The sequence below is a fragment of the Amorphotheca resinae genome, assembly GCF_003019875.1.
Source record: "Amorphotheca resinae ATCC 22711 unplaced genomic scaffold M430scaffold_10, whole genome shotgun sequence".
Lineage (NCBI taxonomy): Eukaryota > Fungi > Ascomycota > Leotiomycetes > Helotiales > Amorphothecaceae > Amorphotheca > Amorphotheca resinae.
Genome location: NW_020194480.1, coordinates 494,441 through 522,362, shown reverse-complemented (window position 1 = coordinate 522,362; position 27,922 = coordinate 494,441). Strand labels below are relative to the sequence as shown.

Genomic DNA, 27,922 nt, shown 5'->3' with positions numbered 1-27,922 from the left:
AGAAAGACTGGAGAATGAACTCCATCGATAGTTTATCTTGTGCAGGATATTGCGGCGACTGAACTCTCCAATTATATACTACTGGCTTTCCTCTGGATTTTTCTAAATGACATTATCTGCACTCGGAGTGCCATAGCATCGATGCGGATTAGCATTACCTCTTTTCCTCGTTCATTCTTTGTATATCTTTGAAGTCATACAATAACATGGTCATATTCAAGGATCAGTTATTGGTCTGGAAAGCTTTTTTCCAAGTCGAAGGAGGCTAAGAGGAAGTTTATACATAGGTAGGCGGATGAGCAGGCGATATCTCCGCTATGCAAGTCTACAGAGCCGTGACAGCAAAGCTGCACCAACGAAGATGTCTCTAATAAGGGATTTCGGTATGGGGCTCAGGGCATCCAAACATCCGTATCGAAGGAAGGACTGCTGGGATGGAGACGTTGGTTCCGAACCCTTGTGAATGCCGGGAAATGGATTGGAACATGCTGACTCTGCAGACGACTTGAACGGACCGTACAAGAAGCGTTGAGTCAATCAATGCAGGATATTAGCAATATATCACTCGCTATCCCGCTAAGCTCTTCAAATCCTTTACCTCCAAGCGCAAGTAGCAATCATTACTGCTGACTCCTGAGTTTTGAGAGGCTGAGATAGCTGCTTCTAGACCCTCAAGCCTCAGGCAGAAGGGCGTTAGGTTTTGCTTTGCACTTGAGGTCGTGATTCAAGACATACAAAACAATATCCTGCACTAACGATTGTACGTGGTTCGTTGCGTTACCTTCTATGTCAGTATATGGATGTAGTCTGGGCATAGGTAAGGTAGGTAGCTTTCGTCATCCTTTACCCTTCACACCCTTCGCACCCTTTACTCTTCATTCAACACACCGCACATAACGCAGATGTTGTATTACATCATCGAACTGCAGGAATCGTAGCCTCGCAGCCTTGGCCGTTATCGCTAGTCCATAAGCAGCCATAGCCCCTAGACCTAATAGGGTCAACGTCCGAAAGCAGTTGACATGTGCAAAAGGTAGCCTCGCAGGTGCACGAGCCACATCCCAAGCGAAGCCAATCACGGGATTCTCAGTTGCATGTGCTTGTATCACGTGGTATCCCTGGTAATGAGCTTCACGATGTACTGATGCAGACAGCGTATCTGATAGGGACACAACGGTACAGGGCCTGCGTTGGAAGACGGTGAATGTCGTCATTCCATACAGTGTCCTGCACCGTATCAGCGCGGTGGGCTCGTATCAGCCAGCACAACTGCTGGATCATCAACACCACGCGACACACGAACGGTCTGCTCGATCTGCAGACTTCTTGTTTTATGTTTCTTTCGGTCCCAGGAGAGGGAGGCCTCGAGGTCCTGGTTGGGAGAAGGGGTCCAGCAGCGATGCATCATGTGCTGACGAGACAGAACCCCGGTTCCGCCCCGCCCCGCGGCGAGGACCAACGAACGAACGCTCCTTCCCTCCACCGATCATTGTTGGTCTGCACACCGCGCCTTCCCCATACTGCAAGTCTCTGGAACGGTGAGAGGGTGCTGACTAATCACCGAGGCTGACTCCCCAGATCTGCCCATCTGGGGGTTTCCTGCATTGTGTTATTGTCCGTTTGTTGTTGTTTTATGTATCTATCTACCACCCATCCTATGTAATAGACTACATTCCTCTCTTCTCCTCCTTCTCCTCCTCCTCCTCCTCCCTCTCTCCCTTGATTCCCCTTTCTTCCCTCCCCTCTCTCCCGGAACCTGTGAATAGCCTCAATTCAACAGTTGACCCCCTCCCTCCCTACTCTCCACCACCCTACAGATTGGCTTGAGGAGCGTCTTGACGGGCCAGGATGGCCACTACACCCACTGATGGCGCCCAAGACCACGCCCCCCAGAGCCCCGAGTCCCTTCGCCCTCCCTCTGCCCGTCACGCAGCAGCGGATGAGCCGGACCCTGAGGATGTTGAAGGAGGCGAAGGAGGCAAGGGTAGGCCGACGAAATGGAGTATGGGCGTGTTGAATGACCCTAAAACCCATGAGGTACCCGGTATGCCAGCATACCTACATGTTGAAGTCATCCAGAGATCGTATATGCTCATGCAATGACAGGCTCCGTTCTCCTCCTGACCGGCAAACGCAACGAACCTCTTGGACTTCGAAATGCGCCTGCAAGGACCTCTGCATCCTCCATCCCCTCCTATATCGCCTCCACCCCCAGGAATACCGCAGCGGGCAAGAAGTTGACAAAGGATGGAGCCATCATCCTGGAGCCACAGCCCGACGATTCGCACAATGATCCGCTCAATTGGCCGTCGTGGCGGAGAGATTCTGCTCTGATATCCCTGGGCCTTTACTGTATGATAGGCGGCGGGATGACCCCCATTCTGGCTGCCGGCTTTACCAATGTTGCGGCTACATACCACGTCACAACGTCCAAGGTTGCGCTCACCACCGGTTTGTACATGATGGGTCTGGGCGTCGGCTCCGTATTTGCTTCTCCAACCGCCATTCTCTATGGAAAGCGCCCGGTCTATCTCTTTGGCGCCATTATGTTTATGTGCACCTCGATCTGGTGTGCTGCTTCCCCTAGCTACGTCTCTCTTCTGGTCGCGAGAATATTTCAGGGCATCTCCCTGAGTCCAGTGGAGTGTCTGCCATCAGCTACCATCGCCGAGATCTTCTTTCTCCACGAGCGTGCATACCGCATTGGTATCTACACTCTCCTGCTCCTAGGCGGCAAGAATTTGGTCCCTCTGGTCAGCGCTGCGATCATTCAATCACTAGACTGGAGATGGGTATTCTGGTGCGCAACGCTCACATGCTCATGTAATCTCCAAAGAAGATAGTGATTCTAACAAAGAGTAGGATTGTCACCATGGTCGGTGGCTTTTGCTGGTGCCTCCTATTCCTTTTCGTTCCCGAGACTTTCTGGGACCGCACCCCCAGACCGAAAAGTCGGGCCTCCTCACGATCACGAAACCCGTCGATGGTATCCTATTTTCGACAGAAAATGGAGACCCACGCAGCTCATGCATTATCAAAGGATGCAGTTAACCAGGTCGGCGAGAATGATGATTCGATCCAGCAGAAGCTTGTATCTCCTGCTGGAGACTCGATTCAAAGGCCTCCCCTGGCCCATCGCGCTACTTCAGGTTTACATGTCGGATTTGCATCGGATGAACCCCGCCTCGATAAGATCATCTCAGACAATCACGAGAATGATAATTCTCACCTATCTCCTGAGGCCAAAAGCCCAGCGAGCAGATCTGCTACGACTCCTGTCGTCTCAAGTCCGATGAGTGAAATACAACCATCATGTAAGATCCGTGCTCGATTCACAAAGGTTGTTACCTAACGTGATATTAGGGCCTACTTCACCAGATCCTCCCACAGAATTTCCAGCGGTCCATGAAGATCAGGACCGGGTTAACGCGACTGGTGGAGTTCCTGCCACACCGGCACTCCACGATTTCAGCTCACCATCGGACAACGATCTCGAAGAGAAGGAATCAGACTATCTGGAGAGGGGGCGATCTAAGGATCCGGCCCCGGCCCCGGAACGGCCTCAACTCAGACGCTATACTACCCAACTCAGGACGGCTCCGAAACTAACATTCGTTCAACAGCTCAAGCCTTGGAATGGAAGGTTGCACCGCGACAATTGGTTCCGCGTTGCCATTCGACCTTTCATCCTATTTGCATACCCGGCTGTTCTCTGGTCAAGCGTTGTCTACTCCTGCTCCGTAGGGTGGCTCATTGTCCTATCCGAATCTGTCGCAATCATTTACCGCTCTAAAGACACGTATAATTTCTCGGCCCTTTCTGCCGGCCTGATTTATCTCTCTCCCTTCATCGGCGGTGTCCTTGGTACAGCCGTTGCCGGGAAGGTCAGTGATATTATAGTCCGCGCAATGTCAAGGCGGAATGGCGGTCTATATGAACCGGAATTCCGGCTTGTCATGGCAATACCTATTGCTATCACGACGGTTATTGGGCTGATGGGTTTTGGCTGGTCGGCCCAAGTTCACGATGCTTGGATAGTTCCCACGATCTTCTTTGGGGTCATATCCTTCGGTTGCTCCTTGGGTTCAACCACGTCTATCACTTTCTGCGTTGACAGCTACCGACAGTATGCAGGCGAGGCTCTTGTGACACTAAATTTTAGCAAGAATATCTTCCACGGACTGGTATTCAGCTTATTTTTCACCTCCTGGTTAGAGAGTGATGGCTCCAGGACGGTGTTCATTTGGGTAGGAGTTATTCAGTTAATTCTCATGGCGTTTTCCATTCCAATGTACATCTTTGGAAAGAGGGCGAGAATGTTCACCGTCAGGCAGAACTTGATGGAGAGGTTCTAGACTTTGCATTGGGCAATTGGCGTTTGGGCATTGTGTTCAGATCGAGACGCAGGAGATGGGTGGAGTTTGTTTGGGTAGACGTTACGATAGCATGTCTTCTGCAGGATACCAGGTCTGAATTTATATCGAGAGTCTTTCCTACACAATACATGAAAAAGGACAAATCGTGGATGCATAGCGTTTCCTCTAGCATGGTAATGTCCTTCGAAAACCAGCCTCATCCCCCCCCCCCTTTTTTCCGCAAATATCGACACAAAAAAAGAAAGAAAATGAAAGAACAAAACTAGATTTCTCTATAATTTCTCTATTCCCTTTTCAACTTACAGCTATTTTTCCCCAACCCTGAAAACCCAGCGTCTTGAAATCCAAATAGCCTCCCGCTTGAAGTGGAGGGGGGTTATTATAACACAGCCGCAGATAACCCATACATATATATAATCGAACCCCTAATTGCAGAGCTGGAGCTCGAATCGACATCATGATTCTTCGACACTCTAATTTAAGTAGATAGGTGTTGTATATATAAAGTGTCTTGGGAAATGATGATATAAGGTAGGGGCCCTTTCGTTAGTTTGATAACTATATATATCATCTATAACCCCCAGCATCGATGATCTGATATGCCCCTCTTAGCTACTGCCTCTTCTCTTTTTCCTTTCCTCTCCTTTTCCTCTTCAATAGATAACTCCCACCCAAACGCATGCCCTCGCCATTCAACTACCACACTCTCCAAACCCACTCCTTTCCCCTTCCTCCTTCATTCAGATTAAGCAACCAAATCAATAATCCCTACCCCATCATACACGGAAGGGCGGATGCGTAGCATGATATCCCTCTCTCACTCAGCGCATCAAATTCGGGCGTTGCGTTTTATGGATCTGGTTGGATTCGGACGTGCGCGTATAGCCAATTGTGACCCGTTTGCTGACCAGAATCGCTTCTCGAATTGGCGGTTCTGGCGGGTTTGATAAGGGGGGGTTCTTAGTGGCGCGGTCATTCCTCATCATGGGTGATTTCATGGTTCATGCGATGCGATCGAGCACGAAGTACTTGTACGCATACCTCGCGACACAGAAGCCGCCGCGGTCATAGCGGAAGAAGAGAAAATCACGGGGGGCATGGCCGTCTGTGGTCGGCGCCCGCTGCTGCTGCTGTTTCTCCGGGAGTCTCTCTCGACGTACATGTAGAACCAGGGATTGCGATGCCCGGAAGGATCTCGTTCGTTAGGTAGGTAGACGGCCCGCACATATCACGCCCCGGTCATGGGCGTACGTTATCTCATCGAGGTAGTTATTGGAGAGGTCGATGGTAGCTTCTTAGATCTTCTGCTAGGCCTCGGATATACTTGAGACTGGGTGGTAGGTCAACTCGACGAACCTCTTTTGCATCGATCAACTAATTGAAATTTCCAAAAGAATAGTAACCCCAAGAGTTCCTTCGCCAGCTCGGACGTGTCCACCATGAGGCTGCGCTCGTACTGGGATTTCCGTGTGCTGTTGGTTGAGCTGTGATAGATCCGGAACGGCAACTTGCTGGCGGCTATGCTTGCGACTGCGCTGTCGTAGGCGTTCATATTGGCTGATGGTATGTAACTTGAGGGCAGGGGGTTTGGGCTGAAGAATAGGGATAAGGAGAATAGGTAAGCCAAAAAAAACATATCAGAGGGAGTCTCTGAGTGAGGCTGCTATTGGGTACTCCCACGTCTTTTCAGTCCTGAAGGGTATGGTTGTAGCCCAGGCGTCTTGAGCTCTGAAGTAATGAAATAGCAAGAAGCAAGATTAATCAATCATGAACTTAAGGGAAAACGAGATCTTAGGTAGTAGAACTGAACGTCAAGCATCTCTTCAACTACATTATAGCTATTGACGCCGAGACCCGACGCAAAATCTGGGCTGCAGCAAGGAAGAGCATGAGTGCTCTTATTTATTGTTATACTTATAACCCATCATCGATGCGAATGTAATGTACGATGGAGATTCTTCTGCTGGCTTCACTCGAAACAGAACAATCAGTTATAAGAAAGGGAGGGGTTTACTGCACGAGTGATGTCGATACAAACCGTACCGGATTTCGAAAGGTGGACCTCGCGCCGTCGAGCACCCCTCTAAAAATCCATTTTTATTTATTTTTATCTTCCATTCCGCGACGCCGTCTTGCCATTATTTCATCGCCCCGACCAGAGTTCAAGGAATAGCAATTAAATCCGCCAGAAAAAGAAAACAAACATGTCGTCGGCGTCGGTATCGTCGCGCATCCCTCCTCTCCTGGATCCATACCTTGCCCTCCCCCCCGAAGCCTCCCTGGTCCTGCTCACCAGCGTGCTGGGCGCGAGTTCCAACTGGCTCGTCCTGCGCTTCCTGCACCGCGCGCTGCTGGGCCCGGATGCATCCTCGAACGCGTCCGCGGATGGGGATACCAAGGTCCTGCTCGTGAGCTTCATGCGGGATCTGGCGTTCTGGAAGGAGAATGCTAGGCGCTTGGTAGGTGGCTTTCCTATTCTCCTTTGCTCTCTCTCTCTCTCTCACTTTACTCTTCTCAAATCTATTTCTTTGTGCTGGCATTTTCTGGGGAGAGGGCTTCGATGGGGAGACAAGGCTGAAATGTTCCCTGGTCATGTATAGGGTCTCGATCTTGATAAGCTGGCTGCGAAGAAGAGGTTTGCGTTCGTGGACGGGCTGAGTGGACTGTTCTTGCCGAAGCAGAGAGCATTGTCTGGCAGAGGCGGGGAGAAGATTCTCAACAGTTCAGACTTGACCGCTCTGTATGGAGAGCTACAACAGGCAATCCAGTCGTTGGGGGATGCAGGCAGGGTTTTACTGGTTGTGGATCAACTGGATCTGGTGTTGGCAACGGGCGGTGATCGGGTTGACGCTGTGGGGTTGGGGGAGATGCTTTTGGGATTGCGTGAGGTAGGTGGTCTCTTTCAATATCCCTCTTTTCTGCTGGAAGTAGCTGATGATCGTGGTAGCATGTCCACGCAACAGTCTTGACTCTCTCGGCAGACTCCCCTCTGGTATCAGTCCAGCAGACACCTCTGGAAACAGATCATGCAGCATTCTTGTTGGGGATGGCCCATCAGGCAGATCTCATCATGAGTTTAAGGCTATTGGATTCAGGGACGGCAAGGGATGTCAGTGGCGTCGTGAGAATTACAGCCGGAAACCAAACAGGGGAAATGGACCAAGGTACCCAGCAAAGGGTAGAGGAGAAGGAATTGCTGTATTTTGTAGGCGGGGATGGTGGGGTGAAAGTCTTCGAGAGAGGACAATAGACGCAAGACATTCCCTGCTCACTCTCGCCAACACTTGAGTCGATTCACGCCAATCTAGAGTGTGAACATTCTTTGGAAATGTCCTCTGAATTGCTCTGTATCCATTGGAAAGCGTACCCTGCCCTGGCTTTGTATCATATTGTTTTGCGTCCTTGAATAAAAGACGCAAAAACACCTTCACAAGACTTGCACCTAAGAACGCTGCCATTGCAATTAAGTGCCATTGCAATTGAGTGCCATTGATCGCATTTGCTAGTATGACCGACCATATGCCCTTAGCATCATAAGCAATCCGCTGCCATTCCCAAATCACGCAACATTCCACAGATGCATCCTTTATTCGGCCTTGACGGCTGGTCCCCTCGATCCCTTTGGTACACCGGTCTGGAAGCCATTCTTGAACTTTCTTGGGACACCCTTCATGTGGCGCATACGTCCGGTACCAGTGGTCTTTCTCCGCTTGGCCTTCTCGCTCCAGTTGTCTATGATATCGTGTTAGCCCAAATGCCCCATCCTCCTGTGCCATTGATATTCCAAGCTGGCATTTTCGTGGGTTTAAAAGAACGTACATTGTCGGATCTTAGCAGCAGGGTAACCGCATGATGCGCAGGTGTGCTTTTGGATGTGGAGGGATCGGCGTCCTGGATGGTGAATGTCAGTCCCCTTGATTCTTCCTGGTTCCCCAACTGCGCCGCCACCGCCCATCTACTCCCCGGGGAATCGATTTAACTGACCGCAACGTCTGCACAGGGTGTGCGACTTGTTGTGGCGCTTTCCGAAGCTGGAAGTTCCCTTGGCTGTGATATTGTCAGTTTCGTCGATTCGAAGTCGAGGTTTTCGCCAGGAACGTACTCATTTTGATTCAGGAACTGCAGGTGAGAGTGTTAGTAGAAGATCTCGAGAAGAATATTATCGGAACATTACAAACCTCGTCGGCCGTGGGTTGTCGAGTTTGTCGTTGATGGTCTCTAGTCGCGGAGGCTGGAATTCGCGATTAGCATTTCCTTAGCGCCGTGAATTTTGCGTGAAGGGTTAGGGCTTTGGTCAACCACGTGATTTAGATTAGCGAGGCTGAGACGGGATGCCCAGACCTCCTCTCCAGGCTCAGGCTCAGGACGGTCGAATACAAGTAATTAATTCATTGAAATATATTGCCAATTCTTAAGAATGTACTCTTACTAATGCAAAGTTTGGGAGTCCAGGCTACCACGAGATTTGCAGGTTGTATTGGAAGACGTCAACATAACATTAAAATTCCCATGAGATCTCATCTCATCGAACTCCAGGTAACGCCTAGACCCCGCCCGACCCCTTTGGTATAACCATATAATCGTCAATCATTACTCCATACACATCAATTCTCGACACCCAGCATTCCTTTCAGGCCGCTCTCGATACCCCTCCACCATCTTCCCCTCTCTTCCAAGTCATCTCCCACGCCTCCTAGCGCTTCCTCTTTCCTCCTCTTCGCTTCTCGCGCTGTAGCCATGGTCCCAAGCCTCTTCACCTCCAAAGGCTGTAATTCAGCGTTCAGCCTCTCCAGTTCCTTGGTTTTTCTAGGAACCAGCACTTGCAACTGTTTTAGTTGCCTGTCTAGCTCATCTCTTTCCCTCTCCCGCTCTTCCACCAACGACAATGTCTTCTCAAGCGGTAAATTCAGTGTGGGATTCGATCCTGGTTGTTGAGTTGCTTTCAACTCGGCTATGCTGGACTGGAGCCCTTCAATCCTCTCTGGCAATTCTTGAAGTTGCGTGGTTTGTAACTGGACAGACTCGTACTTGCGCGACAACTCCCGACCTTTCTTCTCTAGCTCTGCGACCAGCTCCGCTACTTCTGTTTTCTGGGCTTTGAGCGCGGCTTTAGAGGTAGCAAGGGTTTCCTCAAGCTCGACATTCTCCTGATGTTCAACTACAAGGGGCGGGTCGCCGACAATAGCGCGTATGAATTTCTCCTTTGTGACTTGTTCGAGGTAAGAGAAGCGGAGCTTGGAGAACAGTTCCTATCGACGTCCATCAGTAAATGAGCCCAGCGATATGTAGAATATAACAGACCTTGTAGTGAGCCAGGTCGGCTTCAAGGCTCGCTGGAGTTGGGTTCTCAAAAGCGTCTGCTGAAACATCTGATGTTCGCTCGCCCTGATTCTGCTTGAGAGATCCAGAGACTGGTTCACTGAGCTTCAGGATGGATAATTCGTTGGAGCTTTGAGATTTCAGAAGTTCCTCCAAGACGTCTTTGTGCGATCGTGCCATTTTCCTATCGGCGACGTCTAATATACGCGCCCGCGGCCTTTCTTCGTAAATGTTTGAGAAGTCGCGTCCAGAAGTCTTGACAATAAGATGTTTTTGTTTACTTCCGATTTTGCCATGTTACACCGCCTCGCGACTGCCTAAATAGGTATGCGAGTGCGGTAAGCAGCGGCGAAATTGAACTCGCATCGAATGCGACAACCGTCGTTGTTTCTTCCTACAATCCTGGCAGGTTATCCCTTGAAAATATGCAAATTTTTGCTCGGAACTGATTTATGTTCTTGATTCTGCATTTGCCAGCTCTTCAACAAGCAGTTGAACCCAGCCATGGCGAATGATGACATTCTGACGGATGACTACGTCGCAGGCCTGTTGGCCAAAGATGCGAAAGAGACCTCGATCAGATATTCTTCGATGGGCTTAGAAGCTTTTAAGCAGTCCAAGTGTGTTGCCCCCTCAAACATACAGCAATTAGCGGCTAATTTGAAGTAGACCTCCAGCTAATAAGCCTAAACCAAATACACGATTCTTGCGAAATATCGTGAAGGATGCAGATAGCCACAACGCAGCTCTATTGGCAAAAGAAGCTGCAGAGTCCCGTGCTCGACTTCAAGGACTTACTAGCAGCGGGGGTCGTGAAGCGCGGGCAAGTCGAATAGGCGGAGGCGATATCAGGAGACGGCAGTTGGGAGACATCGCAGCTATTCTAGGAGGCAGGTCGAATAAGCGGAGGAAGACTGATGATCCGAAGAAGAATGATAAGGAATCAAGGCATGCGAATAGTTCTGGTGAAGAGCCGGAAAGAGGAATCGAAGCCCACAAGAGCAGTGAACGCAAGATCAGGGACGAGGACAGGGAAGATAGGGGAAGATCCAGGAGTCACAGGAAGCGTGGGGAGAGCAGTGAAGAGACGGAGGAACACCAAGACTATAGCAGTCGTCGGAGGTCTCAAAGGAGCATCTCATACGACCGAGAAGGTGATAGGGAGCACAGAAAACGACATAGAAGCACCTCAAGGGATCGAAGAAGGCACAGGGATGGCCATAGAGAGAGGGCATCACGTTCACGTTCACGTTCGCCAAGAGAGCATCGACATAGGGAATCGAAACATCATCACAGATCTTCCAAGCGGAGGCGGTCGAGATCACCAGAACCGGACAGAGAAAAGTCTTATCGATCCCACAGACACCGACGACGTTCTCCCTCGGTTGAAGATGGAGATTCAGAGATGAACGAGAAGATACCAAAGAAGCCAGACTACGATTCAGACCCACTGGACGAGATAATTGGTCCACAACCACCACCAGCCCCTCAAGTACGGTCTCGTGGCCGAGGCACCTTATCCCTGGGTTCTGGCATCGACGCACGGTTTTCTGCAACATATGATCCAAGCGTTGACGTACAGCTTGATCCAGACGAGGAGAATGACTGGGATCAAGCGCTGGAGGCATTGCGGGATCGTCAGAAATGGAAGCAGCAAGGCGCGGATCGATTGAGAGCTGCAGGCTTCACGGAAGATGAAATAAGAAAATGGGAGAAGGGCGGAGAGAAGACGGAAGAGGACGTAAAGTGGGCGAGGCGTGGAGAAGGCAGGGAATGGGACAGAGGAAAGGTTGTTGATGATGATGGAATCGTGACTGTCGATCCAGGTTGGGGAAGGTTAAAGGGTACTTGAATAATGGAAGGGAATATGGTTACTGTGATTGTAGTTTTACTGGTTCTCCAAACCCTGTAATTACAGACCCCCAAGTAAAGAGCTTTTCGGGGGCCTCTGTATCCATAAGTGGATTACATGCACGCCAGATTTTCCTGTACTATCATTGAGCAGCTGCCAACCCAACTGGTGAGAAACGTAGCCGTGAGGACTATCATCGTCCAGATGCTTGGTGCTCCTATAATCATTGGACGTGCTACAAAGGGCAGAGGAATGATCAGGAGAGGGAGTCGGCTGGAAAACGTTATAGGTGAGTCCTGAACGCGGACTTTTTGCCTGATACAAAATATTGATGATGAGATACATCATAAAAGATCACATATGAATAACAGGTGAATGAGTAAAGTGAACGTTCTCTTTAATGCTGCTACTTCTTTTGGTATCTTAAAATCCCACGTGTGTGCGCACCGCAGCACAATACAACGCAATGCACCCAACCAGCACCTCCGCCGCTAAATGCAAAATCATACAATCGTAACAGAGCGAACTTTTCATCCTAAGCATTCCTCTTCTCTTAGCTATTCGCCTCACAGGTTGATCAAATCAACCTCTGAGAAATCGGGCGGATTCCTGCCATAAACAACTCGGAACTTTGCATCCAGTGCAGCGCCAACGTTAGAAATCCAAATATTTGTATCAGCAAACTCTCGTGTTCTCCTTATCTCGTCATCGCTGACCCCAATGTCATCTCGGGGAATCCATACAGTCGGTCGTCTTGCTCTCAGCGCATAATGTTGGAAAGCATGCCTAACGAGAACATCTCTTTCATCAGGCGTCAAGTCCTCAATTTCGTCGTGATAGCCTCCATAAAGTGCATCCGCAATCTTTCTCTGAGTATCAATGTCTTTATGCTTGTGTTTTCGCAAGAGCTGAGCCGCGGTCGCCTCGTCTTCATTCGCGCCATTGCTGTCATTTCGACCCAGAGCCTTGGAACGGAAGGCTCGTTCTGAGTGTGCTGCCCATGAATCATCGCCCTGAACCATAGCGGCAGGATTGAACTGCCCAGCGTTATCCGCCCTAGAGGGCGGTTTGCTGAGTTTTGACATTTCAATATCAGGTCCACTAGGCGGGGCTGCGGGTTCCTCTTCATCATCAAGACCAAGACGACGAGCTTGCGCCCTTTCAAAAGCTTCGTCGCGGAGGACAGCTTCATCTTCGAAAGTGACGGGGAGATGATTAAAGAGAGGGGCAAATGCTATATTAAGAAGAATCTGGTAGAGCGCCGTAAGAAACATAGCGACAATCATGATGATCGCCTGCGGCACGCAAGCCGCATCTCCTGCCGCATCTTGAACAAGGAAGAAGAGACCAATCAAGCAAAGTTCCATGACGTAGAGACCGGTAAAAGTTTGATTGATAGCAGTAGGGTATAGCAGTCCACCCGTGTCCAACTGGAATCGAAAAACGTAGAGCATATTGTAACGGTTCGCAAGCCAGAAAAGGGCGAAGGTGATGATAGCGAAGACTATGATCAAGGGCGCCACTATAGAGTAGATGAGTGCAATGCATGCAAAATTAGTATAGACGGGAAAGAATGTGCCCCAGGTCACGTTCGGAAGATCCGTATTACGTTTCCATTTTTCTCGAGCAGTGCTGTCGAAGAATTTCGGCAGGACAAACCAAAATATGAGGGTTGCCAGCTGCAGAAGGGTCCCTGAACTTGTAGACAATGCTTGAAGAATCATATAGGAGAAAAAGTAGTTGGCAGCCTTCGGCAGTTGAGTGGCTAGAGTATCTGGAATCGCGGTGATATTATTGGCAGAGCTCAGTGCTGCGAATGCACCTCCAGATATGGAGACAACAAGGAAAACTTGGACGAATAAAAAAGCAAAGTAAAAGTTCTGCACGTATCTCTGCTGCTGCATCCCTGTCTGTGCTCCTGAAAGGAATGCCACACCGCTTAAGATCGGAGGGACAATCGCAAGCAATATGGTCAGGACGAGAGCAGGTAGTACACCAGCAATAGCCTGAAGAACCCTTTTTGGAATCATGTTGAGCCAGTGAAGCCAACTGTATTTGTCGGCCAGCGAGGAAATTTGGGCCAAGGAGGCAGTCCATGCAACAGGAAAGGCCCACATGATAACCATGCAGGAAACAAAGACAACGGCAGCGCCAAGTCTAAGCCAAGCCTCCCACCACTTGATGGACATGTTGTCCCAAAGGACATCGTTGGGTGATATTTCTACCGTGCGTGGCGCCATGTGCCTGGGCACATGATGCGTAACAGATTGGGAGGCCATATGAGCAGCAAGTTGATGATTGAATTGGATGAAGGCCGAATTCATTAGTGGGAACCGCTCGGGATGCTGTTGGTCGATCTCGATCTCCAAATTAAGGCGTGCCAGTTCCCCACGACACCAATATATAGTGTCGACCTTCTTGTTTAATAACGGAAGCCCGGGTAACCAACCAGGAGTCCAGCTGAACCTGGCAAGTCTATGAGTCGGTCGATCCTTTTCCTTCAGGTACTTCTCCCAAGCTGCACCGACTGCATGCTCATCGTAGTTCGGATTGTAAGCCAAGGGGTATTCTTGTGGCGGGGTATCTTCATTGCGAAGAAAGGGAAAGATGGCGGCTTTGATCTTCGCCCATACGCTCCGATTCGCTTGTGTTTTTCGGCCTTCTCTTGAGACCGGTCTCTTCTGATCAACCTCAGTCAATTGAAATTGAGATTCGCCATCATTCATATAGCCAATTGGAACTGGCGACGCAAATCCACCAGAAGGAGGTTTCCAGAATTTCCACCAGCTTTTAGCTTCATTACTATCGCAGGCGCCATCTCCACCAAACTCGTCATAAGTAGCTCTTCGGACCGTGTTTCCAGGCAACTTCATATCGCGACGACTATCCTGCGTCGATGCAAGTGAGTTCGCTCGATGCTGGCGTTGCTTGTCTCCAGTGTCTTTGTCATCTGTTCTAGTACCGTTAAAACCAACGGGAGTGGGACTGCGGTCATGTCCGTCTTCAGAGTAATACTCATCGTCTCCGATTGCCGGCGAATCAATATTCACGAATCCGTTCGTTGTTTGGATTTGATTATTGATATCACCGACGACGTTGCGAGCACCACCTATAAACGTACCTCCGGTCCTGCCTACCGCCCCCAAGCCTTTGCCGATGCCTTGACCTACAGCTGCTAGACCCCCGCCGATGGCATTTATCTTGATTTTGCCGCTAATTTGCCGTTTTTCATGTTGCCTCTCCATCTCGGATTCCTCTTCCCTCACGTCGTCAACAGTATGTGGGACGTGATGAGGATCCCCAGTAGTCACCCCGCCACTCTGTGCTAGTCTCTCGGCAACTTCGTTCTCCTCCCTGGTCTTCTGTTCCCTTTCTTCCTTCGTGAGGGATGCTGCAGCTTTTTCGTCCTTGGCTTGCTGTTTCCTATGAGCCTTCTTTGCCTTCCTGATAAGTTCAGTTTCCGCAGCTTCTAGCTTCCTAAAGATATCATCACGCTGATGAATTTTGTCAAGTAATGCATCGAAACGTCGATTGATCCATATATTCCGAATTCCTCCAGGGAAAACGTCGTACAATCCTCTCAGAGCTTCTTCTGTGAGCCACTTCTGAGGAATTGCACTCACTAATACAGTGGTTGCTGATGCTCTCAAGCGATGCTCGGCCGACGTTAAGTAGTCCTGTCGAATCTTGATGTACACCCGCAGCTCGGTGAAGAATACACCACAGACCCAGATGATGACTAAAAGCGCAAGTATCAAATGTGCCCAGTACCGGTGGGTGTGTGTTGGCCTGACGTTTCCCCAAGCATACTTGTCCATTCCAGTGACGTTCGCCGTAGCAGAGCTGCTTGTGCTATTGGGAAACTCTCGCGCGTAATCACTTCCTCTACCTCCAATATAGTTTATAGGCAGGAGAATCGGCAGTATGACAATGGCGAGGGGTACGAAGATAATGAGGAGGGTCTGTAGGTAGCGAAGAAAGAAGTACGCGTCAAGACCGCATTTCTTGATTATCTCTCTGTCTTTGAATCGAAAGATCGCAGAGAGCCAGCCCCATGGGGTTCTCGGAGGTGGTTCTGTTCGTTCACGCGGAGGTACTAAGTAGGTTTTGGGTTTGCTGAAAGGTGTCAGTGGAGAGGACCCTTATGCTGAATGAACCACGGAGAGCACTTACAAGATACGCGCCAGCTTATCCTTGAGTGCAATGAAAGCTAGCAGCTGTATGCCAAAGATCACCAAGGAGGAGATCAGAGCAGTAATGAACGCAACGAAGCTGATTCCCTGTGATCCTTGGCCCGAACCAAGAATATTGGTCGAGGTTGGCGAAAGGCTCGCGGCGGTAGGCGTAGCGGAGGACATGATGCAGCCTTCCCAAGGAGAGGTAAAGGCTATCGTGACATGGAATCGTGTGGGATGAGTTCGACTGTAGGACTAGTAGCACGAGGGACCAGAGATCTGTCCGCGCAAGAGGATAGAAAGTAGGGCAGAATAAACTAAAATAAAGTAAAGTATGGAGTGAATTATCAACGACAAGAAAGGAATGCTGGTATGACGCGGGGAGGGCGTGAATCATAGGAAGCAAAGCCTCGTGGGGGGTACTTCAAGACATTTCTTGCTGAAGGTATAGAGAGGCGGTTGACGGGTGGCGCCTGCAACGTGGAACAAAGGCCATTTGACTGGTTACCAGGCCATGGAAAAAGAAACAAGGAAACACAAAAAGAAACAAGGAAACGGAAAAAGAACAAGAAACGCAGATCCGCCATGCTACGCTCAGACTTCAGATTCCAGCGCCCTCGAGATGCGATTGAAACATGGCAAGGTCTGACTTCACGACGCGAACGCATCTGGTATTGGCTGGGGATCATCCCCCGGGACCGTGGCGCCTACCAGGGTGTACTTGGCGCAGGGAAAAGTTTGATGAAGTTTGATCTCTTTAATATGACAGTCGACTTGGCCATGATCGGGGCGCATATGCTGTTATGTAACTTACTTAGTATTGCACCCACAACAGTCGCTGGTGAGCTATAGCTTCGTCGAATCGAAGTGCAACACCCGGTACGTTGAAACGCACTCGCTCCTCTGGTAAGATAGCCGACTAGGAACAGAATGGGTATTAGGCACTCCGAGAACGGGATGTAGTAGTCAGCCAGACCAGTAAGGATGGTTTCTATTGAAGGTTTGGATAGATAATAGAGATAATGGAGATGAAGTGTCCTGCAGTGTCTACTTCTCAAGAGACGTCGACGGAGTTGGAGGTTGTCATTCCGGGATGGTAGCATCACGTGACCCAACACCTGCTTTCCCTCGGTTTCAGTAAAGAGGGAGAGCACTGGAGATTGATGTGGTCGATTCTACGTGATAACCTCCTTACAGATAAAGAAGATGTACCTTTGTGGGGAGTCAGACCTTGTGCGGTAAGCCTTAAAGTATCCAGCGCCAACTAGTTGACACCAAAGGGGAACTTTAACAAAGAACCTTGAAATAACTAGGTAATTCCTTTCATATGGGTAGCTCTATTTAGACATCCTCCTTCCCGCAGCCCTAGATACCTCTTTTCGGCCTAGACTGTTGGTTGCAGAGACCTGTGATCCATTGTTGGCTATTCAATATTCAATATTCAATATCCAACCTTCAATCCTCACCCATGGTTGTATCACATACGGTCCTCAATCACAGTTTACATACTCTTACTCAACTCCAGAGCAATCAATTTCATTACCATCCGTGTCAGGTCGGCCTTCAACTTGGGCATTACTCTCTTGGTCTAATCGACAATCACTACTACCAGGCGGACTAGCTGGCAGGATCCTACGAAATCTGAAATATCGTATCCTTCAAGCAACAATGGCTACTCTCCTCGACCTCCCAAGAGAGCTCCGAGACCACATTTGGTCGTACTGCCTCGTATCACCGACACGATGCATTGAGCCCATCAGTCGAAGTGTCGCCTTCTACAGCCAATTCCCCAGAAGCGCTTCGCCTTCAGGTCCTCAATTCTACCTTGCCATCAAAGATCCCGAGACTCACGATTCTTGTCTTCTCACGGGAACCCGGCCAGAATTCATTTCACTCTCGCTCCCGAGAACATGTCGAACAATCTACCTCGAAACCACTGAGCTCTTTTGGAAATCAAACACCTTCTTCTTCCCTTCAGCAGTTGACCTCCTACACTCCTTCAGAGACATGGGTCGGATACCCAGTCGATGTATCACCTCGCTCTCTATCTCTATTTGCACAATTGAAGGCAACGCCGTGGAAGTTATTGAAAAGGCACTTCGGCGCCTCGTCCAAAGCGCTCCGCGTAGCTCGCTCGAGCGACTGGATCTAGTGCTCTCCCGGAAGTCTTTAGAAGCCATCGCGCGGGCTAGGTTGTCTATGTTGGGGGGAAGAGGTAGTGTGAGGTCAAGGAATGCTCTACGATACGGTGAGTTTTTGTTCGCATTGGAGGAAACATCCAGAGCAAACGCGTTCAAGAGGAGACTCATATTACACAACGATGCCACCATTCCTATAGAAGCCGTGTGTATGGACGCAAGAGACACCATTCAGGAATTGCACCAAAAATGGAGAGGACAGGTCTATTGGGGCGGGAACTTGATCTTGGATGAGATGCAGACAATTGGACTCTTGGAGAGTGATGAAGCTACAGGTGATGGCAATGCATAGGGAAGGGGTGAGATAGCTAGACCGAGATTCAAATATGCACCCATCTGGATATACTCCGTATTGAACAAAGATATCATCTCCACACGTGCAACAATCTCTTGCTTTGAAGTTCTGCGAGGAGAAGATTGTGGAGTTCTTTAGGAGCCCTTGTCTCAATGATTGCGCTAGTAAGGTAGACCAGGAACGGGCCGTGCTCGTGCTCCATATTTCGCGCGCGCTTCACCGAGGACCTCATGGAGGAGATCAGGGAGAGATCAACAGCTTCAAGACCACCAATGCCCACCTCGTTCTTCGACCTGCCACGCGAACTCCGGGACATAATCTACTGGGAAGTCCTCATCTCACCAACAGGATACATCGAGCCCGTCCCGATCCCCATCGTCCATCACAAGAAGCCGCCGGCCAACCAGATCCGCCGCCAACGGTTCAAGCTGCGCATCTTCCCCTCGAGCGCGTCCTCCTCCTCCTCCTCCTCCTCCTCTCCGTCCAGCTCAGAGAAGAATGGCGTCGTCTCCCTCTCCCTCGCGCGAGTCTGCCGCCAGATCAATTTGGAAACGCGCGCCCTCTTCTGGAAGCATAACACGTTCCACTTCGACACGCCCTACAGCTTAATCAAGACGCTCAAAGAGATGGGACAGATCCCCAGCCGGCTCATCACATCCATCTCGCTATCTCTCTCCATCTCGCTGTGCAAACTGCTGCCGAAAGCGCTCCGGCTGCTAGCGTCGCGGACGCGCCATGGTGCGTTTCGTCGTCTGAGCTTGGATATCGCGAGGTCGGATCTGATAGGTATCGCGCGGTGCAAGACGAGCGGGGATGAGAAGCGCATCGATGATTATGATGAGCTGCTGGGCATGCTGAGGGAGGGTAGTGCGGGGTGTAAGTTTGAGAGGCGCATGCAGGTCGAGACGATGTTGAGGAATTGGAGGGTTCAAAAGTGTCTGGATCATGATACGATTAGAGAGTTACATTTGGCGTGGGGTGGGAGGACGTTTTGTAATGGTGAGCTGGAGTGGGATAATTATGAACATGTTGGGAACTGTGCTGGGATGCCTTAGGGATGGTGTATATTCGGCCGTGTGTTACGGAAAACGGAGTCAAGGAGTGAACAGGATGGAATTGTAGGTGCTCAAATTCTAATTGTCTATGAGAATTATCAAAGTATGATCATGTCTAATCTAGCTCCCTCAGCCCCCAGCGACAGAAAGGTCTATTTTAACAGAGAGTTGCATATAAAATCCATTCAATTCGCCCAAAATACGCCCTAAAGCTTCCGCTCGTGGACCAGCCTTCCTTTCACCCAGACAGCAAGCGTATTCCTATCATCTCCGTTGAATACCCACTTTGCGATCGTCTCTGGCCAACTCTCCCACCCGAAGATATCAACGGGTCCGAGATCAGCTTCATCACTTTCCACCTGCCCTAAACCAATCAACTGCGCATCCCATTCCATCCCTACTTCAAAACCTCCAATCTTCTTCTCCAACCCAACAACCTGCGCGCCTCCCCTGGTGCTCAAATACAAGACCTCTTCGATACTCAACTTGGAATTATCATCTCCCTCCATCGCCACATGGCGACTGACCAGGAGAGCCTGCCTAGCGGCCTCAAGAATCGAGGGACTGTACCCACCACTCACATCCGTCCCTAACCCGATCTCAATCCCTTTCTCCAACAACTTCCTTACCTTGGCCGTGCCAGACGTAATGGCAGAGTTACTCGCCGGACAATGACTGATCTTCGACTCTCTCTTCTTGATCAACTCTACCTCTTCTTCAGAGAGATGCACCGCATGTGCCAGGATCGTCTTAGGCCCAAGCAAGCCATGGTCGTCATAGACATGCGCATATGATGCATGTTCCGGGAACATGGACTTGACGAGCGCGATCTCGTTCTTGTTCTCCGAGATGTGCGTCTGCACGGGGAGGCCAGTCTCCTTTTGCAGCGCGCCGAGGCCGTGCATGAGCTCGCTTGTGCAGCTGGGTGCAAAACGCGGGGTCAGAATGGGTGTGACGAGAGCATTGGTAGGGTCGATGGCGGCGATATGCGCGATGGTTGCTCGCGTATCTGCTAGAGCGGTAGTAGCTGAGACATCGCGGTAGAAATCTGGGGACATATTGTCCATGCAGCAGCGGCCGATGAAGGCTCTTTGGCCAAAAGAGAGGCAGAGGTCTGCCAAGAGATTGGTTGATGGCACGGAGATGGTGGCATAATATGAGGCCGTGGTAGTTCCATGGGAAAGGGTTCGTTGGATGCAGCGAGTATATACTTTTCTGGCTTTGGGGAGAGAGGCAAGACTACTTTCCATGGGGAAGGTGTACGTGTTAAGCCAGTCGAGCAGGGTGGATTTGCCGAAAATGCCAGCATTCGGATACTGAGAGGCATGGATATGGGTATCTGGGAGGAATCAGCAAAACTCGGGGAAAGGAGAGGACAACACAAACCTATGAATCCTGGAAAGAAGAACTGTCCGTGTTTGGCGGTTCGTACGGTGACATCTCCACGTGACCAGCCCAGCTGAGGATAGAGAGTCTCTTCAGCTTTGGTCTGGTCACAATCGGTCTCTAGCGCAACAATGACCCCTTTCTCGTCAACGCAGACTGCTGTCTTGTGCAGATAGCTCAACTCATCCAAGCTGTTACTATGAATGAAAGTCCCTAAGAAGAGTGACCGGCCTGCAGTGTGGGCTGCCATGATCCTACGGCTGTGTCTGGGCTTTTGAGGATCTCAAAAGGGATGTTAATTCTAACTATGCAAAGGGGCAAAGAGGACCCTTATATGCCATTACCCCAACCTGATATCAATTGTTTGTTTCCTGGAGCGATAACTTCGAAGCTACTGTATCACAGGGCGGTTGGCTTCACTGGCACTTGTCCGCTTTAGGAAAGGCCAGCCATCGGATATGGCCGACGCAGAGCATCAGCGCCGGATTCCAGTTTGTAAGATGTAGGTATCAATGTATCATCATAGATAGGTATGTATCATGTATCGTGTGTATATCCAGAACTGTATATACATATATTATCACAGATGCCGTGATGGACAGACAGAATGGCTACAGGTTCGGATTGAGTGGTCAATCTTTGCCACAGAACGTACCTATCAAGGACGTAAAGTGCCTTTAAAGAAATCTAAGTGGGTAATCGTGTGTCGTATGTACATCGTTGGGCCTGACCAGATATACAAAGATGCCCAGGGGACTCCAAGCGCCGGTCTGCTGTGCCCACCCTCCTAAAACTCCAGATCTTGTACGCCGCACACCTATATACTCGCCCTACGAGGAGCCATAGTCCTCCGCAAAGCCCTCTTCTCCTCCGTCTCATCGACTAGCGGAAGGACGCCCTTGTCTCGCATTTCCGCCAAATACGCCTGTCCAAACTTATAACCGACCTGGTAAATCTCGTCAAACTTCCCAAACTCCAACGTGCCGTATTCATCAACCGGAGGTCGCATGTAGAGACATCCGGGAGTTGTCTTTGCTCTTTCCAAGGCATCAACACTGGATACATATGCTAGTCTTGCTTGGATTTCGGCCAGTGTTGGCGGGTTTGGAAATGAGGAGAAAGGATTCCATCGATTTGCAAACGCCCAGAAGCCAGACAAGGAGTCCCCGAAGTTCTGAGGGGTATCGTCGTCAAGACTTCCAACATCAATAGCAAATATAACATCTGCGCCTAAGGATTTCATATGCGAAACAGTCAGATTGTCGACATATCCACCATCAAGGAGCATGCTCCCTTCATCGCAAAGTGGTGGAAGTAATCCTGCAAGAGACATGGACGCCCTCACATATCTCCATGCATAGCCACTGGTGTGAATTTCAGACCGGCTCTTGCTTATATTTGTGGTGTTGCAGTAGAATTCGAGCCAGAAATCCTCTATCTGAGTGTTCCCAAAAGTTTTGAAAATGCCACGGTTGAATTCATGGCCAGTGGTGTATGACGCTGATGGATATGTCAAATCGAGAGCGAACCGCCACATGCTTGCCATTCGACCAGCAAACTTTTTTGCGCGGCCATACATGGGAACCACGTCTGCATCTCGGGCATATAATGCACCAATAAAAGCTCCGATCGAAGTACCTCCGATAATATCTATCGGGATCCCAGCATCTTCTAAGGCTCTAATGATACCGATCTGCGCTATTCCTCGGGCGCCTCCACCACCCAGAACAAGTCCAACAGACTTGCCACAAAGACGTCTTGCGATTCGGTGAAAATCACCTTTAAATGGCGTATCAGCCGAATAGAGCGGAGTTTGTCGAACTCTACGCGATGTATACTTTTGGATTTCGGCCTGCAAGACTTGAACTCGTTGCTTCAACGCAGAGCCAAATTTTCGGGTCTGCGGATGCACTGGCACTGAGTTGTATGCCATCTGTACGTGATGATGACCTCCATTTATCCAAACTCGATTTCGTAACCACGCTCGTGTTAAACCGGGAGGAGAGAATCGGTCTGCGTGTAATAATACAAGCTCTTTCCTTGCTGTAGTTTTCATACCAAGTAAAAATCGCTCGTATTCTCCGATTTCAGGCGAGCCATCAGCCAGTCCAACAAGTAGAATGCAATCGGCCTGACTGATACAAGTTTGCGTCCAGGGGGAATTGACGTTCGTATCTACAATTCGATCAGTCATTAACAGATCCAAACCAGTTTCCAAAAGAAAAAGTAAAACACAGAGTTATAGTCGTGGCAGTCAGGAAAAAATTAGAGTTGCAAAGTTTTAGTCTTCATGGAAGAAGTCTGGGTTAAAAAAATCTCATCATTTGCCAACACATATGATTTAAGAAAACCGACTTACCAGCAACATATAGTACTAGCCCATATTTCTCCTCGAGATCAGCAAGATACTGGGATAGCTTCAGTTTTCCCATGCGACTAAAAGCATGCCGGCCAAGATGATTGAGGATAGCTGCCTGGTTGAGTGATGCAACTCCGTTTGTTGCCCCGATCTGGGTCAATGCATTCATTAATCGATGGCCAAACTCGACAACAGGCACTCCAGCAGTCACTGGCAATATGGCGACAGTCCGGAGATTGACCGTTGATGATACTTTGGGGTTGGTGGCGCCATTGGCCTCTCCTTGGATGAAAACCGGATCTTCTACCAGGGCCCTCATGCGAGATGCAATGATCTTCGAGATCTTAATGGTGATCCCAGGATGCTCTTGAGCGAGACTGTTGAACAAGGTTTTGGGAAACTTTGCAATCTCTGTGTCCCGAATTGCATGAAGAGTGGCGGGACGGGCAGATTCGGTCATGACTTCTAGCTCGCCAACACTTTCCCCTTGGCCATATTCACCTACAACTCTCATGCCAGCTTCCTCCTTATTCAAGACTAGTCGAAGTCTGCCATTGAGGACAATGTAGATCGCATCGCTCTCGTCTCCTTGATGATAGATCACCTGCCCAGCATCGACCTGCACCCACTCTAGTGCAAAATCAATATGGAGGATAAGTCTGGGCAAGAGACTCGTGAGACGTTTCGCCATAGTCAGTAGAACTACCGGGTACTTTTCCACTATTCTCTCCAGAGACGATCGGGGTAGAAATCCAACATAGACGTCCGTCTTCGCAACAACATCTATGAGGGAACGGTAGGAAGAAATAGTCCCTATATAGCCAGCAATGCCTCCAGGTTTGATCAACGCCAAGCTCTGCCGACCCTTGGCCTTTCGCTTCCTCCCGTCTGTGCCACTTGAGCCAGAAGCACGGGATGGCCCAGGCCGTGTTTGAGAGAACGGTCCTCGTGTCTCTTCCACGTGTTTGTTGGAAGTCGATGGTCGATATGAGTGTCCCAAAACGGTTGTATCAGGCCTTTCGTCGACTGGAACACTAACGTCCAGAAATCCATCTACAACGTAGTATAACCCAGGATTTCGCTCGCCCTGTTCGACAAGAACAGAACCCTTTGGAAAGTACACTATCTCTACTTCATCTTTCATTTCATTTGCAAGACCTTGCGTACTCGGAAAACCACCGGCACTAGTGCCTCCAGAAGTCATTGATTCAGTATCTCCATCCCCAGAGGCCTCGTAAGGATCGATAAAGCCAAAAGCATTGTTGCTGAAAACTGCCTTTTGTCGTTTTTGATCATAGGAAACGAACCTTGGCGAAGCTTCTGCGGAATCTGACATTTTTAGTGCAATCTTTGTATTGGTTAGGCCGATAGCCTTGAAAATACACTCCAAGATTGAGACTCGAAAAAGGCTATCTTCATCAATCGACTCCTGATGGTGAAGCATCAAACGCGGACGCACCGGGGTACCAAAAGGACTTGATGTTCGTTGCCCAAGTGGGCTTTGGGTGTCGTGATGCCACACCTCTGGACTCTGTGAGCCTTGGTTGGGATTAGTGCCAACCTTCCGACCACCTGCACGAGATGTTTGAATATTCGTGAGAAGATCCCCAGGACTGGGACTAGCGCCAGATTCGCGTAGAGTCGATACATCAAACGTAGCAGCTGATACTGCGGGAGATATCTTGGCTGACAAGGCGTGTATGGTAGCCTCCTTGCGAAGACTTGTGCTTGATCTTCGGCGTCGACGTGCTCCAGGATTGTGTAGAGCAATGCCTTTGCTACTGTCCTCAGACCCAATTCTTTCTTTCTCCCGGATGAATTTCACTTTCAATCTTTCCAAGGCATCGCCACGGAGGAAGTTTGGTAATTCATAAGTTGTGTATTTATTCATATGTTTTTCTGTACGTAGGACCTCACTTGTCAAGCCAAGGTAAGAGTGACCCGTAGCAAGCGTAACCCTTTGTAACCGGGTCAGGATAACCTGTACAATATGCGCAGTGGCCTTTGGGTACACTCTAGTAAGACGACGAAACGCGCTGGCGGGAATTATTGCAATTGTCGTATCAACAGTGGCCCTGGCAACGATATCTGGATGTGCAGAGTTTGTCTTAGTTCTTCGTGGTTCTGGTCGCTTGTTCGATTCGCCGGGCGACGGGTCAAGAGATAAGGGAGGGACTCGCGGTAATGTTCCACCTGCTGTCGAGCTTGCCATTGTTGAGGAGCGACGATCTCGGGTTGTCGGGTAGCGACTCTGAGTCGGGGCCCCATAGATTGGGCTTGTTGGTAGTGACGGTGGCGTATCATGACTGTTGGTGAAACCAAATCCAGCATTTTGCGGAAAACGTGGATTGCTATAACCTCCAGCACTCGCAGCACCAGATTCGAAGACCTCCTCATCTTCGGTATGCCTTAACTTGACATCTTCAGTGAACAAAGATAAGATGGAAAATAAGGATGACATCGGAGCTCCATTCTTGACCTCGGTCAATAACTGGTACCCCTGATGTCCACTCCCATAGTCTTGATTATCGTCACTGTCAGAGGAATTGTCAGGGAAGGGTGACGCTTTAGAGTCAGACTCGCTCGCCTCCCTAGAAGACTTGACGAAAATTTCCACCAGACCATCTACAACTAAGCAGAAGCCCTTTTCTTCCTCTAAATTAAGGGTTTCCCCGGCTATGAGTTTCCTCGTCTGCATGGTCCTAGTCAGCTCATGGAAGACCGGCCTTTCCAAATACCCAAACACTTTAATGGCGCTCAGAAATTCGTCCAAGTAATTAGAAAAGCCTGACTTAGAACCACCCTCCTGAGTATCCGGATATAGGTCTATTTGGGGTTCCTTGCGCTGCGGCTCCGGCGGCAGACGAGCATACATGTTGAGAAATCGATATCGGACGAACCAGCTCACAGTCGAAACAAGAGCTACCACAATTAACATCCTTAAATCGCCGTTAGTCGGGTAGCTAAAAAGTCACACATTTGTGTACTTACAATGTGGTAGCATTCATGGTAAAGGTAAGACTCGTCGAGAACAAACCAAACAGGAACGACGGCATTGTGATTGTGGTGAATGTAACCAGCCAATAAAGTATTCCAGGAACGACATTTATGAGGAAGAGAACCAGGCGGCCCACCATGCCAAACCAAGAGCCAGAATACTGCTCATCCATCTTTCCTGCTAATGTGGCCACAGCCAACACGGAAGCATTTGTGGTGCTCATGTTGGCAGTAGAGCTCTGAGTGAATGAAGAGACCGTGTTAGAGAGTGACAAGCTTGAATAGTGTGGGCTGCTAGCAAGGCTAACCACCATAGCGACAGTTCACTATCTAGAGCGCATAGATGCCATTTTCTGACTGAGAAGTGGCGGCCTTTCAGACAAAGCTTGAAATTCTCAAAGGTAGAAGAAGCACGAGGCCACAACGGAGCACAAAAACCAACCAGCTATCCGGCAGCTCGACACTAGCGCGGCAACTTTCTGCCACCGCCTTTCAACCCACCAAACCCACCAAACCCACCGAAATCCATCAAAAGATTGTGACTGTCACGGTAAAATACAACAACACCACACAACGTTCCTCAACAGCGCTGTTGAACTCCCCGAAGGGTGTCCCATACATTACAACATCCAATCTACGACTATCAGCGACGAAGCGCCATTAAAGCTTACGATACTAGCACGCGCCACGTCGCGCAGAAACCGCAAACATGTCTCTGACGAACTGCCGCTTCTATGAAGAGAAGTACCCTGAGATCGACAGTTTTGTGATGGTGAATGTGAAGCAGGTGAGGCATTTCTCTGCGCATAGATAGTGGTGGCAATCTGTGCTAATTCCACGCTGTTAGATCGCCGAGATGGGTGCCTATGTCAAACTTCTCGAATACGACAACATCGATGGCATGATTCTCCTTTCCGAGTTATCCAGACGTCGTATTCGAAGTATTCAAAAGCTCATCCGAGTTGGCCGAAATGAAGTGGTAGTCGTTCTCAGAGTCGACAAGGAGAAAGGTGCGGCTGAAGATCTGTACCTCGAAATTACCTTCCTGCTAATAGAACGAATTAACAGGCTACATCGATCTCTCAAAGCGAAGAGTGTCACCTGAAGATATTGTGAAGTGTGAGGAGAGATATAACAAGAGCAAAATGGTTCATTCCATCATGCGACATGTTGCGGAGAAGACCCAACATCCAATCGAGGACTTATACGAGCGCATTGGTTGGCCACTCAACAAGAAGTACGGACATGCGGTAGATGCCTTCAAGCTTTCAATAACGTAGGTTCTGACCCGTTTACTTGTCCGAACACTTGGCTAACTCTTATGTGAAGAAACCCCGACGTGTGGCAAGAGGTGTCATTCCCAAACGACGTAGTGGCGGAGGAGCTGAAGTCCTACATCGGAAAACGTCTCACACCCCAACCCACGAAGATCCGTGCAGATGTTGAGGTTACGTGCTTTGGCTACGAGGGGATCGATGCCGTTAAGGCTGCATTACGAACCGCCGAAGCCAGAAACACCCCCGATAACCAAGTCAAGGTCAAACTCGTTTCGCCACCTCTGTATGTCCTCACAAGTACATGCTTGGAGAAATCAGTGGGTATTGAAACCTTAGAGGCGGCCATTGTCGACATTCAAAAGAATATCGCCGCAGCTGGCGGCAACTGTATTGTGAAGATGGAGCCTAAAGCAGTCACTGAGAATGATGATGCCGAATTGCAAGCACTAATGGAGAAGAGAGAGAGGGAAAACGCAGAGGTATCAGGAGACGAGAGTATGAGTGAGAGCGACGAGAATAACGTCGAGGTCATGTAGGAGCGCCTGGGGGTGATTTAAAAGCTTTCTGGTGTATGTTTGCATTGCAGGCGTATAGAGATGGCAGATGACGCTTTCGTGGAATGTATGAAGCACG

The 27,922-nt window shown here is 49.6% G+C and overlaps 12 protein-coding genes across 12 annotated transcripts; 6 read left to right on the top strand and 6 right to left on the bottom strand.

The window, feature by feature from the left end:
* Window positions 1-1,624: 1,624 nt before the first annotated feature.
* M430DRAFT_36515 (hypothetical protein) lies at window positions 1,625-4,422 on the top strand. Its single transcript, XM_024866943.1, has 4 exons — window positions 1,625-2,044; window positions 2,107-2,800; window positions 2,863-3,314; window positions 3,364-4,422. The coding sequence occupies exons 1-4, from the start codon at window positions 1,849-1,851 to the stop codon at window positions 4,353-4,355; spliced, it is 2,334 nt and encodes a 777-aa protein (XP_024718361.1). The 5' UTR covers window positions 1,625-1,848; the 3' UTR covers window positions 4,356-4,422.
* A 955-nt stretch (window positions 4,423-5,377) lies between these two features.
* Window positions 5,378-5,928, bottom strand: M430DRAFT_21456 (hypothetical protein; the record flags this gene model as incomplete). The annotated part of the gene is made up of 2 exons (XM_024864517.1): window positions 5,378-5,526; window positions 5,733-5,928. 2 exons carry the CDS (start codon window positions 5,926-5,928, stop codon window positions 5,378-5,380), a joined length of 345 nt encoding a protein of 114 aa, XP_024718360.1.
* Window positions 5,929-6,580: 652 nt separating this feature from the next.
* Window positions 6,581-7,789, top strand: M430DRAFT_60614 (hypothetical protein; the record flags this gene model as incomplete). Its single annotated transcript, XM_024868867.1, has 3 exons — window positions 6,581-6,835; window positions 6,977-7,264; window positions 7,324-7,789. The coding sequence occupies 3 exons, from the start codon at window positions 6,581-6,583 to the stop codon at window positions 7,624-7,626; spliced, it is 846 nt and encodes a 281-aa protein (XP_024718359.1). The 3' UTR covers window positions 7,627-7,789.
* A 24-nt stretch (window positions 7,790-7,813) lies between these two features.
* Window positions 7,814-8,748, bottom strand: M430DRAFT_169909 (hypothetical protein). Its single transcript, XM_024863574.1, has 5 exons — window positions 8,555-8,748; window positions 8,479-8,495; window positions 8,361-8,423; window positions 8,196-8,267; window positions 7,814-8,108 (listed from the first exon to the last, which is right to left on the bottom strand). Exons 2-5 carry the CDS (start codon window positions 8,480-8,482, stop codon window positions 7,963-7,965), a joined length of 285 nt encoding a protein of 94 aa, XP_024718358.1. The 5' UTR covers window positions 8,483-8,495; window positions 8,555-8,748; the 3' UTR covers window positions 7,814-7,962.
* Window positions 8,749-8,980: 232 nt separating this feature from the next.
* Window positions 8,981-9,875, bottom strand: M430DRAFT_52670 (hypothetical protein; the record flags this gene model as incomplete). Its single annotated transcript, XM_024868315.1, has 2 exons — window positions 8,981-9,625; window positions 9,678-9,875. 2 exons carry the CDS (start codon window positions 9,873-9,875, stop codon window positions 8,981-8,983), a joined length of 843 nt encoding a protein of 280 aa, XP_024718357.1.
* Window positions 9,876-10,103: 228 nt separating this feature from the next.
* M430DRAFT_36512 (hypothetical protein) lies at window positions 10,104-11,682 on the top strand. The gene is made up of 2 exons (XM_024866942.1): window positions 10,104-10,315; window positions 10,365-11,682. The coding sequence occupies exons 1-2, from the start codon at window positions 10,200-10,202 to the stop codon at window positions 11,545-11,547; spliced, it is 1,299 nt and encodes a 432-aa protein (XP_024718356.1). The 5' UTR covers window positions 10,104-10,199; the 3' UTR covers window positions 11,548-11,682.
* A 431-nt stretch (window positions 11,683-12,113) lies between these two features.
* Window positions 12,114-15,905, bottom strand: M430DRAFT_106908 (hypothetical protein; the record flags this gene model as incomplete). The annotated part of the gene is made up of 2 exons (XM_024861113.1): window positions 12,114-15,663; window positions 15,721-15,905. 2 exons carry the CDS (start codon window positions 15,903-15,905, stop codon window positions 12,114-12,116), a joined length of 3,735 nt encoding a protein of 1,244 aa, XP_024718355.1.
* Window positions 15,906-17,365: 1,460 nt separating this feature from the next.
* Window positions 17,366-18,295, top strand: M430DRAFT_36509 (hypothetical protein). Its single transcript, XM_024866941.1, has one exon. The coding sequence runs from the start codon at window positions 17,391-17,393 to the stop codon at window positions 18,210-18,212; it is 822 nt and encodes a 273-aa protein (XP_024718354.1). The 5' UTR covers window positions 17,366-17,390; the 3' UTR covers window positions 18,213-18,295.
* A 150-nt stretch (window positions 18,296-18,445) lies between these two features.
* Window positions 18,446-19,320, top strand: M430DRAFT_30060 (hypothetical protein; the record flags this gene model as incomplete). The annotated part of the gene is made up of 2 exons (XM_024865929.1): window positions 18,446-19,091; window positions 19,271-19,320. The coding sequence occupies 2 exons, from the start codon at window positions 18,446-18,448 to the stop codon at window positions 19,318-19,320; spliced, it is 696 nt and encodes a 231-aa protein (XP_024718353.1).
* Window positions 19,321-19,476: 156 nt separating this feature from the next.
* M430DRAFT_106771 (hypothetical protein) lies at window positions 19,477-20,906 on the bottom strand (the record flags this gene model as incomplete). The annotated part of the gene is made up of 2 exons (XM_024861103.1): window positions 19,477-20,609; window positions 20,657-20,906. The coding sequence occupies 2 exons, from the start codon at window positions 20,904-20,906 to the stop codon at window positions 19,477-19,479; spliced, it is 1,383 nt and encodes a 460-aa protein (XP_024718352.1).
* A 567-nt stretch (window positions 20,907-21,473) lies between these two features.
* On the bottom strand, window positions 21,474-25,890 carry M430DRAFT_52665 (hypothetical protein; the record flags this gene model as incomplete). Its single annotated transcript, XM_024868314.1, has 2 exons — window positions 21,474-22,831; window positions 23,016-25,890. The coding sequence occupies 2 exons, from the start codon at window positions 25,888-25,890 to the stop codon at window positions 21,474-21,476; spliced, it is 4,233 nt and encodes a 1,410-aa protein (XP_024718351.1).
* Window positions 25,891-26,541: 651 nt separating this feature from the next.
* M430DRAFT_125837 (hypothetical protein) lies at window positions 26,542-27,857 on the top strand. The gene is made up of 4 exons (XM_024861966.1): window positions 26,542-26,799; window positions 26,860-27,022; window positions 27,081-27,288; window positions 27,342-27,857. The coding sequence occupies exons 1-4, from the start codon at window positions 26,722-26,724 to the stop codon at window positions 27,823-27,825; spliced, it is 933 nt and encodes a 310-aa protein (XP_024718350.1). The 5' UTR covers window positions 26,542-26,721; the 3' UTR covers window positions 27,826-27,857.
* Window positions 27,858-27,922: the final 65 nt, after the last annotated feature.

Coding starts and splice junctions, on each gene's coding strand:
- M430DRAFT_169909 (XM_024863574.1), bottom strand. Junction 8,268..8,360: donor CACCCTGTGCAGACGTTGCG/GTCAGTTAAATC, acceptor TTCACCATCCAG/GACGCCGATCCCTCCACATC. Junction 8,109..8,195: donor TGCTGCTAAGATCCGACAAT/GTACGTTCTTTT, acceptor ACGATATCATAG/ACAACTGGAGCGAGAAGGCC.
- M430DRAFT_36515 (XM_024866943.1), top strand. CDS start 1,849: ATGGCCACTACACCCACTGATGGCGCCCAAGACCACGCCCCCCAGAGC. Junction 2,045..2,106: donor TAAAACCCATGAGGTACCCG/GTATGCCAGCAT, acceptor ATGCAATGACAG/GCTCCGTTCTCCTCCTGACC. Junction 3,315..3,363: donor GAGTGAAATACAACCATCAT/GTAAGATCCGTG, acceptor ACGTGATATTAG/GGCCTACTTCACCAGATCCT.
- M430DRAFT_36509 (XM_024866941.1), top strand. CDS start 17,391: ATGGCTACTCTCCTCGACCTCCCAAGAGAGCTCCGAGACCACATTTGG.
- M430DRAFT_36512 (XM_024866942.1), top strand. CDS start 10,200: ATGGCGAATGATGACATTCTGACGGATGACTACGTCGCAGGCCTGTTG. Junction 10,316..10,364: donor GAAGCTTTTAAGCAGTCCAA/GTGTGTTGCCCC, acceptor AATTTGAAGTAG/ACCTCCAGCTAATAAGCCTA.
- M430DRAFT_125837 (XM_024861966.1), top strand. CDS start 26,722: ATGTCTCTGACGAACTGCCGCTTCTATGAAGAGAAGTACCCTGAGATC. Junction 26,800..26,859: donor TGATGGTGAATGTGAAGCAG/GTGAGGCATTTC, acceptor CCACGCTGTTAG/ATCGCCGAGATGGGTGCCTA. Junction 27,289..27,341: donor GCCTTCAAGCTTTCAATAAC/GTAGGTTCTGAC, acceptor TCTTATGTGAAG/AAACCCCGACGTGTGGCAAG.